General features: G+C 47.9%; 1 protein-coding gene across 6 annotated transcripts in view; it reads right to left on the bottom strand.

The window, feature by feature from the left end:
• The window catches only part of ARHGEF28 (Rho guanine nucleotide exchange factor 28), a 585749-nt gene that overhangs the window by 152933 nt on the left and 416236 nt on the right, over window positions 1-16580 (bottom strand). For all 6 annotated transcript variants that reach the window (XM_029574889.1, XM_029574896.1, XM_029574905.1 and 3 more), the window contains one exon: window positions 3427-3538. In XM_029574889.1, coding sequence (XP_029430749.1) covers window positions 3427-3538 — 112 coding nt within the window. The remainder of the gene's footprint in view (window positions 1-3426; window positions 3539-16580) is intronic.

The following is a 16580-nucleotide window of genomic DNA, read 5'->3' as shown; positions in this document are numbered from 1 at the left end:
GGCAGAAGGGCCCTTAGAAGGGCTATGGCTGGTGATGTCATCAATGGGCACCGTGGCTCTGTTCCTGCCACAGGCCCTTTAAGAGAGTGCATGGGGAGCGATGGCTGGTGGCATTTCATACTGCGTAGAGCGACATCAGAGGTAATTGCAGCGGCTCACGGGGCTGTCCCGTGGGCCACCAAACAAAACAGACTGCAATGTTAGAATGGGTTAATGTGAGGCTTGTGTTGTTACTGGCTAGAATAGTCTATCAACAAAAATAAAGCCATCACTCTGTAATGCATTCTGAAAGAAACTGCCAAACCAACCAATAGAAAAAAAAAATTCTCCATATTAACCATTTTTTTAATCAATAATCTTCTTCTATGATATCATTTTCTATTATAGAACGTCTTCAATCATTTCCTAACAAGGCACTATTATTGTCTTAATAATGATCAAACATTTCTGAGGTTTAAAGTGCAAAACATGTGTCATCTTAATGATTTCATAACCAAAAATCAGGATTGCTTTTAGGGGGCTCATGATGGGGCAAGCAGGACAACTGCCTGGGGCCACAGCACTACAAGAACCATCCTTAGTAAGGTTGAGTGATATCACTGAAAAAGAACGTCAGGATGCTTGGCACTTGCTGAGCCCCATCCTAAATTTCTACCCTGGGCCTCAATATGTCTAATACTGATCCTGCCAACAATGAACATTTGCATATTACTGGTGTCAGGCACTAGCAACTGATGTCACACAGTAAACGTCCAATCTGAGCTTTGCTCTTACAAGTATCTTATAATGCAGTCACCAGGATAAATCATGTATAGTGGTGTCATGGGATAAATGAAAACTTGTTATGGCACACTGTGACAAGAAGGCTGCAGTAAGTCTCAGGTTCACATAGCTAGATGCCATCATTCATTGTACAAAAAATTTCTTTCAGAAATTCCATTTAACATGACACCATAGAACAATGTGTAGAATATGTTGTTAAAAGAAGACAAGTAACCTCAGTGTATCAGAACTATACTTTGATTATATGTATACATATTGAACACACCTTGGAGCAGACATTCAGTGGAACTTAGCTGGGTAAGCGTTCCACTGAATATACCCAACTAAAATATACCCAACTAAAGTTACCCAGGTAACATTAGGACAATGACCTGACCAGACTTAACCAGGTAAGTTTATCTGGCTATTGCTGAATACTGGTGTGTCATGGGATTGCTTGAGCTAAATCTGACAAGCAGGCTTAGGATGTATTCAGAAGGTAGGCCTCCTTGGACTCAGCACTCTCACCACGGACACCTGCTTCACGTGACTGTACAATTGTGGGAAAAGTAGAAATAAACAATAGATGCACAGACTCTGTTTTTAGGGAGTTAGTTCTCTCCCAGGACTATGTTTTGGGAAATCGCTTGTCTCTCTCAAATCATGGCTTCAGATGTGCAGACGAAAAGGGTATAACTAACAGAGGCATGGGAGGCAGAGAGGGAGAGACAGGCAGAGAGACAGAGAATCCTGTACCTTCAGCCACCATCCTAATAACTGTAAGAAAAGTATTTCTACTACATTATTACAATGACCGTATTTGCTAATCTGGATACTTTCTTTGCTGCAGTGCTTTCTGGAGCATAATTTAGCATTAATAATAAAATACTGCTTATCCTGGCATCTACAATTGTACTGACTCAGGGTATAAGTGTAGCATGAAGTGCTTTGTGTACCAGATCCTGTCAGAAAGGGAGCCTACACGATACTGGCTTGCAGGCCGATATAGTAAAGTGCATCCGCGGTTACCCCGCTTCTAACCCGCTTTCTACTCACAATTTTGCCGCGTTAGCCCAACCTGCGATACACTATCCCTTTTAACCCATCCTTATCGCTTCTTTAAATCAACGGATAACCCTTTCCGCCCGCGGCATGTATATGAGATGTAAACGATCGGATTAGCTATTCCCCCCATTCAGTAACGTGCGCCCCGACCATCACCTTTTTAACCTGCAGTTTAGCCGCGCGTTTAACCTGCTAATTTACCGCCTACCCCTACCCCTGCATTAGAGGCAGGGTTAAGGGTAGACGGCAAACTTTCCCCCAAAAGAAAACCTAAAAACCTAAAATCCCCTCCTCCCGAAGCGACTGGACATGTAAAATATGTAAAACCTAAAATCCCCTCCTCCCGAAGCGACTGGACATGTAAAATATGTGAATAAGTGTAACCAACTTACTTTTTGTTTCTTTTTCAGCCCTTTCAGCCTTCTCTGCCGTCCTCCGGAGGGGGCAGCCGGCGGTGAAAGCGGCTTCCAGTGGCCCCCGCTGGCGAAGACGGACGAACGCACGCCCGTAGTGCACGGGCGCTCAAGCCACCAAAAGCTCATAGACGGGCGTGCGTGACGTACGCTGTGACGTCACGCACACGCATTCATGTGCTTTCATTGGCTTGAGCGCCCATCAATTTGGGCGCTCTAGCCAGCGAAGCGCATGACTTCACGCACGCCCGTCCATGTGCTTTCGGTGGCTTGAGCGCCCGTGCACTAGGGGCGTGCGTTCGTCCGTCTTCGCCAGCGGGGGCCACTGGAAGCCGCTTTCACCGCCAGCTCCCCCCTCCGGAGGACGGCAGAGAAGGCTGAAAGGGCTGAAAAAGAAACAAAAAGTAAGTTGGTTACACTTATTCACATATTTTACATGTCCAGTCGCTTCGGGAGGAGGGGATTTTAGGTTTTCTTTGGTTAAAGTTGGGATCCACTTCCTGGTGCCTGTCAGTTGAAATGACAGGTACCAGCGCACCCAGGATACTGTATAAGCGCTGTATAAAGCGCCTATACAGTAAAATGGATTGTGCTTCATGGGCGCGCGTTGGACGCGGCTTGAATTTGCATGCAGTTTTAATACAGTATCGAGCGGTAGGTGAGCCGGACTGTGCGTGCGGCAAACGCGGGTGCGCCCGGCACTAACGCAGCTCTTCCTACCGCTCCTTACTGCATCGGCCTGTCGGTTTGTGTTTCAGGGCACTGGAGAGAGAGAGGGAGAGAAAGAGCAGAGATCACAGAGAAGGTGAGAAAGGTACAGAGATAGAGAGAGAGTGTTGAGAGACTGTTTCAGAGCAGACGATATGTGTCTTACCACAGCCACTGAATGAATCTGTAATAAATTTGGCACTGGTGAGCAGTCTTCCAGCCAGATAACTTTTGGCATTACTGCCAAAATGCACCCCCCCCCCCCCCCCAAACCTGCTTCTTTATCTTGCTCAATTTTAGTCGGGTAATAACTTCCCCAGCAAAAGTTTTCCTGCTGAGAGGGGTGGAAAATGTAAAACTCGGGGTTTATCCAAGAAACTCAACATTTCCCAGGCAAACCCTTTTTAAAATCAAACTCTATGTTGTTACCCCTTTGGCAATTTCAGTCAGAATAAGATGTAACTAAAGCAATGCTCACCTTCACTTGAGTCGGAAGCCGTGTTGTCACGAAAGATGCGAGATTTGCCTGAAAAAGGCTTGGGTGAGGAATATGAGTAGGAACGCAATCTAACTCCAAAGGGTGAAAAATCCTGAGATAAATTAAAAATAATGAAATAAAAGTTTATTTCCTTAAAGCTACCATGCAACACTTTAAAAAAACCAAAAACTTTTGATTCATTTTAAACCATATGCTACACATGTAAATCTAAACAAGCTAGAGTCTGCAAATGACCTTAAAAAAATATATTGCTTTTGTAAAAGGAGGCGACCCGGGCTTGTCCCGCGGGTCGCCGAGAATAAAGCGGGATCGGGTGGGAGGAATAGGCAGACAGAAGGGAAGGGGTGGGGGGGGGGGGCGATTAGGAGAGCGGAGGATAGGGGGCCAATGGCAGCAGGCTTTTTGAAAAGCTGTGCTGCCATTGGACGGGGGAAGTAGGGCAAGGCGCAGGGCTAGTTGAGGGCAGTTAGTGAGGCATTCGGCAGCGAAGAAAGCGGAGGCGATTTTGCTTCCCCTTTGTTTGCTGTCCGAATACTCAGTAGGCCCGGAGGTCCCATAGCTGTTTTGTGGCTTGGCTCCTCGCATCATGCGGCGCGCGAAGTCCAGGGCGGCGAGCAGGCTGCCGACGGGATCGCAGGCACACCCGCCTGCGAGGTCCCGATCGGCTCGAGTCGCGGCTGCAACTGCTATCTCCAGCCCCATCCGCGTGAGTACTGCTGTATCTCAGGGTACCTCGACCTCCCCCTCACTCCCGGGGCCCCCTATTGCCTCGCTCCTCCCGTATCTCTCCGACTCGGGTGAGAGCGGGCCGGAGGCGGAAGCCGGGCCTTGCCCCAGCCCTCCTTCCTGCGTCCCGCCGCCCCCCCCCCCCCCCCCGGACCGGTCGCGAACGCACTAACTTTTTCTTTTCTGGACCGGGAGCAAGGTGCTCTGTCCAGTCCGGTTGCCGGCTGCGCTGCCTTCCCACTCCTGCGTGCGACTTCTGCTCCGGCCGTTCCTGCCGGCCCGCGGGTCTCACGTGGTCCGCTCCACCCTCTCGATACGCGCTCTCACCGGCCACCGGCGCCCCCGTGCGCGCGCGGTCGCGGAGCTGCTCGCGGTTCTGCATCCCGCGCTCGACCCCCTACTACCCCCCCCCCGTGGGTCCACGTGGCGCCACCGGGCGCCTAACACTGCCGTGCCGGGCAGCAGGCGCAGAGGCAGCATGGTGCGTGCAGGGCCGCGATCCTGGCGCTCCCGTGACCACACGGCCGACTTGATACCGCCCCTCCCCGGCCTACCCCCTCCTCGGGCCGCTGCACGTGCCCCCCTGCCACCTGACGCGCTTACAGTCCCCAGTACCCCCCTGCTCCTGGCCGGGTTTCCGGCCATCAGCGCCCCCCTGCCTCCTGGGGCGTCCGAGGCCTCAGGTGCCTCCTTGCTTCCTGCGGCATTTGCCAGCGAGCATGAGGCTGCTGCGGTATCCGCCTTTCTAGAGCGGATGGCCAGGGCTGGATATGGCTTCGTCCCTGTCACTGAGCCTCCCCAACGGGATAACCAGGGTTTCGGGACGTGGCACGCTGGACCTGCCCCCCCACCCTCGGGTGGCCTTCTGTTTCCTCCCTGCGAAGATGTTGACGGACCCGGTTCCCAAAGAGTTAGTCGGAGACGGGACGGTTGTCATGCGGGGGCCACTGGGGCTGCGGTCCACATGGAGGACGAACGCCCAGGTCCGTCCCGCCGAGAGGCCTGGCGGGACCATGAGCCGGTTGCAGCTCTCCTGCACCCCGACGGCAGCGTTCTTCGTGGAGGTCCATCGGCAGGTGTGTCAGGAGTGAACCCCGGCGTTTGGACCGGTGCTGGTGCCCAGGACGAGGTGGCTGCAGGTAAGGCCCTTACCCCCCCTAGGGTTTCCGGGGTCCGTGTCCGGAGTAAGAGGTCCCGTCCCACCTCTCTTTCCCCTTCCTCCTCATCGGCCTCTAGCTCTAGTGACCGCTCGACGCGCCCGAGGTTAGCTGTGGACGAGGGTCCGAAATGCGATGTTGTTCCACCCAGCTTTGGCATCCTTAACCGAATTATGGGAAGAGGTGCCCAGGCGGCTGGTCAAACGCATCCGAAAACGGAAATTTGTGAACATTTTCAAGTTGTTGGAGGGTCGTAGGGGGGGGAAGAAAGGCTCCAAGAAAGCCAAGAAACGGACCAGGCAGCGAGTTACTGGGCCTAGGATTGCCAAAAATATTGTTAACTGGGTACGCGGTTTCCTTCGGCTAGCCAGCGTGGTTAGTCATTTTGATGCTTCCCAGTACGGCTCCTTACTATCTTATGCTGATAGTATCCTCGGCGCCTTCAAGGACTACGATGGTTGGGCTTGGCTCAATTACGACGAGAAGTTCCGTGACAAAATGGCGGGTAACCGGTTCATGTCCTGGGGGTCCCAGGACATCCACTTATGGCTCACGCAAATGACTAACAAAGGCGTGCAGTCCAACCGGAGTGGCCTGAGGGTGGGGGGGGGGGGGGCGGGTGCTCCGGTGCATCAGGATTCCCCGGTTGTCGCGGCGGCGCAGTCCTTTCGGACCGGCCCCGGCAAAAAATCAACTGACCCTGGGATTAAAAGTTCGGGAGGGGGAGCCGACATATGTTGGTGGTTCAATAAGCTCACGTGTCTCTTTCCCAACTGCAAATTCCGGCATGCGTGCACCACGTGTGGCGGGGCTCATTCCGCTCTGCGATGCACCCAGGGGCAAAGCGCTGGGGCCGGTAAAGGCGCCAAATGATCGGTCCATCTTCAGCAAAGCCGATTCTCCGATCATCTTGGGAGCGGTGCTTGCATCATTACAACTTTACCCGAATCGTCGGGCGGCTCGGCTTCTTTCTGACGGTTTTCGTTATGGTTTTCGTATCCCGTATGTGGGTCCAGGTTATGGGGGGCGGGCGAGGAATTCACGTTCGGCATCTCGGTTGGCTTCGGTGGTTAGGGACAAGCTGGCGGACGAACTTGCGTTGGGCCGTATAGCTGGCCCCTTTTCCAGCCAGCCTTTCGAGGTCATGCATCTGTCGCCCTTGGCGGTTATACCCAAGAAGGCGCCGGGCAAATTCCGGCTCATTCTTAACCTGTCGGCCCCGGACGGTTCGTCCGTAAACGACTTTATCCCTTCGCAAGCCTGTGCCGTTACGTATGCCTCCTTTGACGATGCGGTCGCATTGGTTCGCGCTGCGGGTCCTGGGGCTCTTCTTGCAAAGGCTGACATCGAGTCAGCCTTTCGCTTGCTCCCCATTCATCCACTTAGTTTTCCGCTTCTCGGCTTTTACTTTGACAGTCACTACTTTGTGGATCGGTGCCTGCCCATGGGCTGTGCGGTATCCTGTGCATTTTTTGAAACCTTCAGTACGTTCGTCCATTGGGCTACGAACACGCACAACGCTTGCACGGCTTCCGTTCATTATTTAGATGATTTTCTTTTCGTCGGCCCGGGGAACGATGATGCCTGTCAGCGTCAACTGAACGGTTTCCTTCATACTGCAGAGCGCTTGGGCGTCCCTATTGCACATGACAAAACGGAAGGTCCGGTCACCCGCCTGACCTTTTTGGGTATAGAGTTGGATTCAGTGGCCATGGCTTGCCGATTGTCGGTTGAAAAGCTGGTGCAGCTGCAGGGTTTGGTTTCTACCGTTAAGGGGTCGGCGAAAGTCACGTTAACCCAGCTACAAGCCTTAATCGGCTCTCTCAATTTTGCCTGCCGGGTCATACCTATCGGCCGTGCGTTTATTCGCCGCCTTTCTGCGCGGACGGCTGGGGTTCGGGCTGGTCATCATTTTATCCGTGTTACCAAGGCGGTACGCGACGAGTTGACTATTTGGGATGAATTCCTTGCTTCCTTTAATGGGGTGTGCATTATGCAAGCTCCGGAGGTCTCCAATGCGGAACTGTCCCTCTATTCGGATGCTGCGGGCGCGTCGGGTCTTGGTCTCTATTTCCGGGGTAAATGGTGCGCTGAACGGTGGCCGGCGAGTTGGGTGGGGGACGGCACGGTCAAAAATATTACCTTTCTGGAACTCTTCCCCATCCTCGTGGCGTTGACACTGTGGGGCGCAGACTTGGCTAACAAACGCGTGGTGTGGTGGTGTGACAATTTGGGAGTACTGCAGGTGGTCAATAAGTTGTCGGCGAGGTGTCCGAAAGTGTCGGCCTTAGTGCGGGAATTAGTCATGCTATGCCTCCGCTGGAATGTTACTGTTAAAGCGCGACATGTGCCTGGCACGCTAAACACCATTGCTGATGCTTTATCTCATTTTAAGTGGGATGTCTTTCGAGCGGCGGCTCCTCACGCCCGACCTATTGGGGATCAGGTTCCGCCATCCCTTTGGAAGCTTGGCACGTCGTGACGTCGGACCTCCTACAGCGCTCTGTGGCTCCTGCTACGTGGAAGGCGTATCTCTCCGGCAACCGATATGTGACCAGTTTTCTGTTTTCTTCCGGGTGGCAAGGGGGTGCGGTGCGGGAAGGCGATGTCGTCCGCTTTATCCTCTGGGCTAAGCGGGCGGGATTCTCGGTCGCTTCGGTGCGGCGACAGTTGGCAGGCTTTGCCTTCTTCCGCAAGCTGGCGGGGTTCGATAGCCCATTGCGTAGTTTTTTGGTGCGCAAGCTCCTGGCCGGGTGGGGTAAGGGGGCGGGCCGCCAGCGGGATCGGCGCTGGCCCATTCGCCTCCCTGACCTGCTACAAATTGCTGTGGCATTGCCCAGGATCTGCAGTTCGGGATGCGAGCTAGCATTGTTCCGGCTAGCTTTCGCGTGGGCTTTCTTTGGAGCTTTTTGGATTGGGGAGCTCGTGGCGCGGTCCAAAGGAGATAGGGGAGAGGCGGGCCTGTTAGTTCAGGACGTCCGTTTGTACGAGCATTGTGTTACGCTCTGCCTTCGGCGCTCCAAAACGGATCAAGCGGGTTTCGGAGCGTGGGTTTCCTTACCACGCGCCTCCCACGCCCTGGTCTGTCCGGTCGGCGCGGCCCTGCGGTATGTGGTGTGGCGGCCTCCTACCGAGGGGCATTTTTTAGTGCATGCGGACGGGACTCCGCTCACGCGATACCAGTTCATGGCAGTCCTGCGGCAGGTCGTGACTTTCCTAGGGTGGGACGCGGGTCGCTATACCTCGCATTCCTTTCGCATCGGTGCTGCAACGGTGGCGGCTGAGTTGGGGTGGGCGCCGGCCCGCATTCAAGCCTTGGGCAGGTGGAAGTCGCCGGTGTTCCGCAGATACGTCCGGAGGGGCCGGGGGTGGGGGACAGCCGTTGGCGGCCTGGGGTGGTAATAGATGTTTTTTCTCTTTCAGACCCGACCGGTTTCATGGCTGCTGCGTTGCCCCAGGATTGTGCTTGGATCGTGGGCCACTCTTTTGTACATCGGGCTCAGCGCCGCGCTCGGTGGCGCCCTTATGGGGAGAACCTGCGCGTGGCTGCATGAGAGGATGGCGTGGTGCGATGGCTGGGAAAAGGGGGTTTGAAATGGGATGCACTCTGTGACTTCTTGCAAGGCGAGGTAGAATTATTTGGCCTCCCGCGCTAATTGGTTATTCATTTGGGTGGGAATGACATTGGGCGACTCACATGCCGTGAGTTTATTAAAATTATCCGCAAGGACCTTGCGTTTCTCCTGAATCGGTTACCTGGTACTAAACTGGGATGGTCGGACATTATCATTCGCCTGCGCAACCGGGAGGAGCCTATGTGGCGCCACGGTGTCAAAAAATTGAATCGCCAAATTGGCAAATGGTTGGTGCGGGAAGGAGGGTTTTGGATCAGACATGACTGGTCTTGGGAGGTTCTGGAGGGGTATTTCTTGAGCGACGGGGTTCATCTTTCTGATATTGGCCTGGACCTCTTTAATAATGCCTTGGAAGAAGCCATACATTTGCAGTTGCAATCTTGGCCGCAGTGGGGAACAAGGGCAGTTAATTGCCGTGTTGGTGGCGGCAATTAATTGCCTTGTTAGTGGCAGTAAACCCGAGCCCTATGGGATTATGTATTATTTGTATGTGGGGAAGGGCACGTTGGAGGGAGTGGTAATGCTCGTGCAGTTTGGGGCTGCTGCACGAGAAGGCCTAAAGAGCAAGAGGGGGCTGATGCTCAGGCCGCAAACTTACCCTCGCCGAGGATGAGGCGGGGTAGGTCAAAGGGGGGGGTGGGTCCCAAGATGCTTACCATTGGGCCGCGATGGTAGGCGAAGAACGGCATGCGGCACAGGAGGTGGAGGAGGGGGAGTTTAATTTTGATCAATGTTAAGTTTGGCTCGGGTTAGGTTAATAAACTGCGGCCATTATTTATTCCAATTTGTTGTTGTGTTCAATTTGTTTTGGAAATGATGTGAAATGTTGATGGGCGTGCCTGAACGACTGATCCCGAGTACTTGCGTTATGATTTATCATTCACACCATCCTTGATAAAACTCTTACATCCTGTTAACACTTTGGTTGCATCGTTCTCACCCATAACTTGAATTGATAATGATTCCTGTTGACTCACCTAATATCTTTGTCCTGCATCTCTCTATACAATAATCTTTTTACTATGATCTCAATAATATTTTTCAGTAACATTCAGAAAGACCTTTGCACTATCTTACACAGGAAACTCAAAAAAGCTGGGCAACTTGTGGGTAGATGGATCCTGAGAGATCAAAATTCAAATGGTTTGTCCACATAATTCATTCATTCAGCTGGAGGAGTTAATGATTTGTCTGTGTTATTAGTAACAAGTTGATTTTTGTGAGAACAAAATTAAGGCAGGTTTAGGGTCTTCTTTTTTTTTTTTTTTTAATAGTTAATGACTATGGGGTCAGAGGCTGGGAGGACACCAATTAAGGGGTCACTTTTGCCTATGTGGCCTCTACTAAAGTTGAATGGATTCTTGCTAAACTTAAGTCTTCACATTGTTCTCTAAATTCCTATCCTGCCTGGATCTTTTATCAGTTTAAGTCTGATTTTTTTGAGATCCTTACCAATTTTGTAAATCTTTCTTTAGGGGGAGGTTAAAATTCTGGCACAACTGAAACATGTTGCTCGCCCTGTCCTTAAGTGTTGCAATCTTAATCCTAGCATGTCAGATTCTTATCAACCTATTTCTAATCTTCCAGATTTATTGAGAAGGCTGTATTAATCCAGCTTTTTGAATATTTGGAAGAACATGACATTCTGGATGTTCATCAAGTGGGTTTTTGTAAAGACCATAGTAAAGAAACCTTGTTAGTTTCAGTGTATGATTTTTTTTGTTACATCATATTGATAAAGGAAGTTTCTGTCTTTTGAGATCAATCTGCCACCTTGGACATGGTTAGTCATGTTTTACTGTTTGATCAACTTGCTGCCATAGGAATTGATAGGCTAGAATTAGATTAGTTTGGTGACTTTCTGTCCAAATGAACCTGGCACAAGTCTCAACTAGGGATCATGTATCAACGTGGAGAAATAATCACTGGTGGAGTCCCTCAGGGCTCCATGATTTCATTATTATTGTTTAATATTTACATGCAGCCTCTATGCCATGTTATATCGAAATGGAGACTGGAATTTAAAATTTTGTAGATGACATTAAGATCATCTGCCCAGTGGAAAAAGGTAATAAAGATTCTTTAGATCGATTGTCAAATTGTTTCAATGATATATATATGTATATATATATATATATATATCATTGGCTGGGACAAAACTGCCAGTCCTTGAATATTAACATGTCAAAAGCCCTATTGGTATGCCATTGTCCTGGAAATTGTGGTATCACCGCTACTTATTAATGGGACACCTATTCAATATTGCCACAGGCCAGGCAGGCTGGGCTGGGATTTCTCCCATAAAGAATAGGGCCAACTTTGCGGTATGGCCGGACTGGATCTTCTGCCTATAACAGCCATCTCCTCCAAAGGCTGAGCCCTTGGGCTCTGGTGGCTGGCAGGTCTTAGCTGGAACATGGCACAGGCTGGGAACTGGAACAGGCTGGGAACTGGATCACAGCTGGTACTGTGGGTAGAAAGGAGCTGGATACAGGCAAGGCTGGTACTGAGGGCAGGCAGAAGCTGAGTGCAGGCAGGGCTGAAGACATGGACTGGAACCAAGGGCAAGGCTGGGGCTGGAGACAAGGCCTGGAACAGAAGACAATGCTGGGACTGAAGACAGGTAAACAAGGGCTTGAAGTGAGAGCAAGGCCTGGACTGGAAACAGGGAAAGGAAAGGACAAGGACTAGCCTGGGCAGGACAGGACCTGACAAGACAAAAGAAGACTAGACAAGGACAGGCCAAGAACAATCAACAAGAAGACCCAAACAGGCCACAGGGAGGCCCAAGAAGCCCCTGAACAAGACAGGAAGGCATGAAAGGCTGCAGAGCATGGCAGGGAGGCCTGGAAGGCTACAGAGTTAGGCAAAAAAGCCAGTAAGACAACAAGGCAAGGCAGGAGGGCAAGCTAGACCACAAGGCAAGAAAGAACAACAAGGATTACCAGATCAATTAGCTGAGGTGACTCGATGAAAACCAAGGAGAGAATGGACAAGCTAGGTAAAGTAGGGCTGGAGACACCACCTCATGGGATCAGCAAGAGGGCAACTAAAGCAGCTGTGAAGAAGGCTCACTGATGACCTCTCCTGGGGAGGGGGCTGCGTAGAGGCAAAATTGTGACAAGTATTCTCATTGTGTTTGGAATTTAGGGGTGTTTTTTTGAGTCACACTTTTCTTTGAAGCCTCAGATTCATTTGGTGTTTAAATCTACCTTCAACAAGCTAAGATTGGTTAGGCAGTTAAAATGTGTTACCAATTTTCGATTTCTAAACCCTTATTCAAGCAATTATTACTACTTTAGATTACTGTAATTATTTGCCTATGGCGCAATTACAAGTGTTACAGTTAATCCAAAATGCAGCAGCTCCCCACTTTGAATATGTTATACCTATGTTGAAGAATCTTTATTGGTTGCCAATTTAGTTTAGGGTCACTTTTAAGGTTTTAGTTTTAGTGTTCAAGGTGATTATGGTATGATAAGCCACACTATTTGAAATAAGTTATACACCCCTGTATTCCCACATGGTCTTTACAATACCAAAGTCAGGAACTACTTCTGGTGCCTGTGAGAGAGTGTATAGAAAACTCCCTCAGAATTCCTTAAGGGACCTACCACAGCTATCTGGCCCAGTCTTCCTTAAGAACCAGCCCCACAAGGGATTCTGGGTGATGGAAGGCTCCCCTTACCATAGTATAAGGAGTCAGGGCCCAGAAGGGTTAGAGGGACTCCATGGAACAGACAGGAAGCTGGCATACAGATGGACAACTTTTCAAGCTGCATTTAAGGACTGCTGACGTAAGCAGCCTGTGGTTTTTTTTTTTTGTTCTGTAAATAAACCTTTGTATATGTGAAACAGCCAGCATCTGCCTGCTTCCATTCCACTGACTGTTTCCCAGGCTAATGCCACTCCCAGCTACCACAGTGCCTTCAGTCAAAGAGGCAAAGTTAATGTTTATGCAAAACATGCTTTTTCAATCATTGGGCCCATTTTGTGGAATGACCTTCCCTTTGAGCATCAGGTTACTTCTGATTTGAAAGTATTTTGGAAACATTTGAAATGCCATTTGCTTTTACCCAATAATAGATTGTTGTCATGTCAATGGTTATAGGTTCTTATGACAATAGGATATGTGTCATTATATATGCTAATAAGTTTTCTGTTATTTTAAATGATAACAGGTTGTGTGTCATTCTTATTTATTATCTAACTGGATTAATGGGGGGGGGGGGGTTATAATTAACATTTTTATTACTTTTATCAAACAAGACATACAAAAGCATGAACAAAGACCGCCATGTCCAAAAAGAGGACAGCAGCAAACCATATGCTTAGCATATAAAATATATAGTACCCCTACTACCTCCCTCATCCCTCCCTGCCCCAAGGAGTTCACAAAATGATAATATACAAATGTAAGAAAATAAATATCAGAAGCATCTTCTCCAACAGGCACAAAATATTAAAATCTCCAGATACATACATTAATGCAAAAACTCTGGGAAAATATGTTATAGATACCTACACTCCCTCTTGCAACTTGTGCCCTTTTGTCTCCCTTTTTGAGTATAACTGGATTATTGCTTTGTTTTTAAAATGTTCATGTTCATTTTTACCCTGCCTAGAATGGTGAATTGCTTTGATGAGAGAGTTCTAAGTAATTTCAATAAATAAATACCTGGACAAAACTCGAGATTTGAATATTTCCCACTGCTGGCCAGTTACATTTGATCCAGGTAACTCTTTACCTGACAAACTTTAGCCATATAAAACAGTCAGTGAAGGAAGCACTCTGGGGACATAACTAAATTTTTGCCAGTGAGTGCTGATATTCAGCATTACCAGACTAAATTTAACCAGCTATTCTAAAGTTACCTAGGTAAGTTTATCCATGTATATTCTCCAGAACACTTATTCACTATGTTCCACTGAACATAAATCGGATAAATAACATTAATAATATCTGAATAAAGTTACCAGAGTAACTTTCCCATTTACTGGCCCACTGAATATTGACCTCTACGGTGCTATACTGGCTTAACAATTTGCAGGTAGATTTGAAAAGTCTTTCTCATACAAAAACGGCCCCAAACTTGTGTATGTGGGCAGTGTGTGAGCAACACGAATTTTAAGAAGCCAGGAAGTACACACGTACATGCCTGTGCGTGCATCCCGGGTAAACACGTGCATGTTTGCTTATCTGCACATCAGGCAGGTAATTTAATAACAAGCCATTTCCATGGATAAAGCACAGTTTTACATGTGGAAATGTCTTTCAACATTACCCTCAGAAATAGCAAGTGCAGACTATATGCATCATTTTTATACATTTATTTGTAGCTATTCTTAAAAAAAAAAAAAAAACCTATAGCCAAATTTCTGAACAGTCTGAGATAGCAGGAGTTACACTAGATCCCAGGGATATGTCCTTATATAGTCCAGCAACCTAGGGGCATGGATTCTCCAAATGGGGAGTTGGGGGGAGGCTACATCTCTAGGGCCCAAGGTGTTGGGAGTCAAACTGGCTGTGGATGCTATCAGTAGGTTCAAGTTGGATGAGTCTAGGTACTCATAATAAACAGGGGTGGACATAATAAACAGGTTGGAGACACTAGATGGATGTTCCAAAATTAAAAGCTACTGTAAATCTTCCATGCTAATTACCTGGCACCATACACACTTGATTTTGATTACATACAGGTTCCAAAGTTATTCTCAAACTGCTCCCCTATCTGTGAAAATGTTCCTTGGTATTAGGATCCTGAAATGGTCTCACTCTATAGGCATGGAATAGTAAGCCTCCCAGGTGGGCTAGGGGTCTCCCAAATGAAGTGAAATCCCCTCCCCAGACAGTACCTGAGCTCCAAATTTACTTCAGATTCTTTGCACGCCCAAGTCTCTCTTTCACTGGGGCAGAGTCTCTAGTGGGAGTCTCCAGATGGAAAACAGCTCTTACTCTCACTTCTCCTCTCCAGATGGTAACTGGGGATCTTTCAGAATGAAAGGTCCGGCCAGCAGGGGAAAATAAATCTTCTTTTCTCCCCACTCTTGGGCATGAAGGTTGACCACAAACTTTCTCTCAAAACAAAAGACAAACATTTCCACAAAAATACTCAATCACTAGAACAGAATCACCCACCCATCTACTGGGGTGAGGTGGAGCCAAAGAGCTTCTCTCATCTTAGTGCTTCCCAGAAGCATGGGAATTTTCCCTATAGGGAATCCAGAAAAATACTGTAAGAAGTGGTATTGCACCTTCTCAGAAAATTATATAGTGAACACAAAGAGTTGGTGAGACAATTTATTTCTTTATTTAATGAACTTGCAAGTACAGGTGTCCATACAGAAGAAGTAGGCACACCCACAAAGTGATAACAACTTACTATTGTACATTCGCTTATTTTACTCCTCCCCATCTCAGGATACTAAACCTATCTGATGCCTTCATTTCAGTGTTATCTCTGTTTCAGGCATTTCTCATGCGTTTCAGACTTCCCATGCTCCTTTCATTCTGCTTAGCCAACAGATTCTAATGCCAAGTTTCAACTTTCAATTTTAACCTAAAAACTGGATGTCATTCATCCTGTCTGCCTACATGCTGTTCCTAAATGGCAATTTTTCTTGTTAGTTTGTACTGCTATGAGAAAGTCTTTGTTAGAACTAGGCACAGAGAGGGATGTGGGAGGAGATACATTATTACACATTGCTTTCCTTCTCTGTAACTATATGCACCAGCCTCAGCCAGCCTCAGCATGACCACGTTTCAAACAAACTGACCTTCCTCAGGGGATATCGATCTGTGCTGTATAAAGGATGCTTATTCTAGCAGTCAGCTGATCTTGAATGGCATACACGTTGAACAAAATGGCGAATTAAGAGAAGATGTTTGGAAGAAATATGTTTTTTCAGAAAGGACCCGCTGATTACAGCACAGTTCGATATCCCCTGAGGAAGAACGGTTTGTTTGAAACGTGGTCACATTGGGACTGTTAACAACAATATGGGACAGTAAGCGGGGCTGTTTATAACAGTGTGAAAGATTATGGGATAAGGAACAATACCTTTAAAAGTTTTAGCCATTCTATTTAAATTACACTTGATATTGCACTTTAAGAAAAAATATATAAGGGAGGTGGTTGGAGGTTGATGATTATATATAACAGCTATAGTGCCGGGGGGCACAAATAATTATATGAAATTTAAAACCCCTTCCAAAAGATTTTTTTTATTAAGGTGCTTTGAAAAAGGTAAAAAAAATTGATATAAAATAATTAAATTATGCGGTAAGGAATAGGAACGATTGAAGACGTTTGCATAAGAACAAGAAAAAAGAATATATTTATAGTATACAAGCAGTGATGGGACATCTTTGTCCAGTTTGATTTATTTAACTTCAGAGTTAGCCAGATAATGCTTTTGAATATGGACCGCTTGACATCTAATGGGATATAAGTCAGATTATATGAGCATACCTCTATACTTCTATATTTATTTGATATATATACTTCTATATTTATTTGATATATATATAAAACAAAAAACACTCCCTTTGGAGTGGAGTAAAAGCACAATTATTGTTATTGTTATTTTTCAAATACCTCTTTTATTCAATCTT

This window comes from Rhinatrema bivittatum, chromosome 1 (genome assembly GCF_901001135.1).
Source record: "Rhinatrema bivittatum chromosome 1, aRhiBiv1.1, whole genome shotgun sequence".
NCBI classification, from domain to species: domain Eukaryota; kingdom Metazoa; phylum Chordata; class Amphibia; order Gymnophiona; family Rhinatrematidae; genus Rhinatrema; species Rhinatrema bivittatum.
This window is presented reverse-complemented; position numbering and strand designations above follow the sequence as displayed.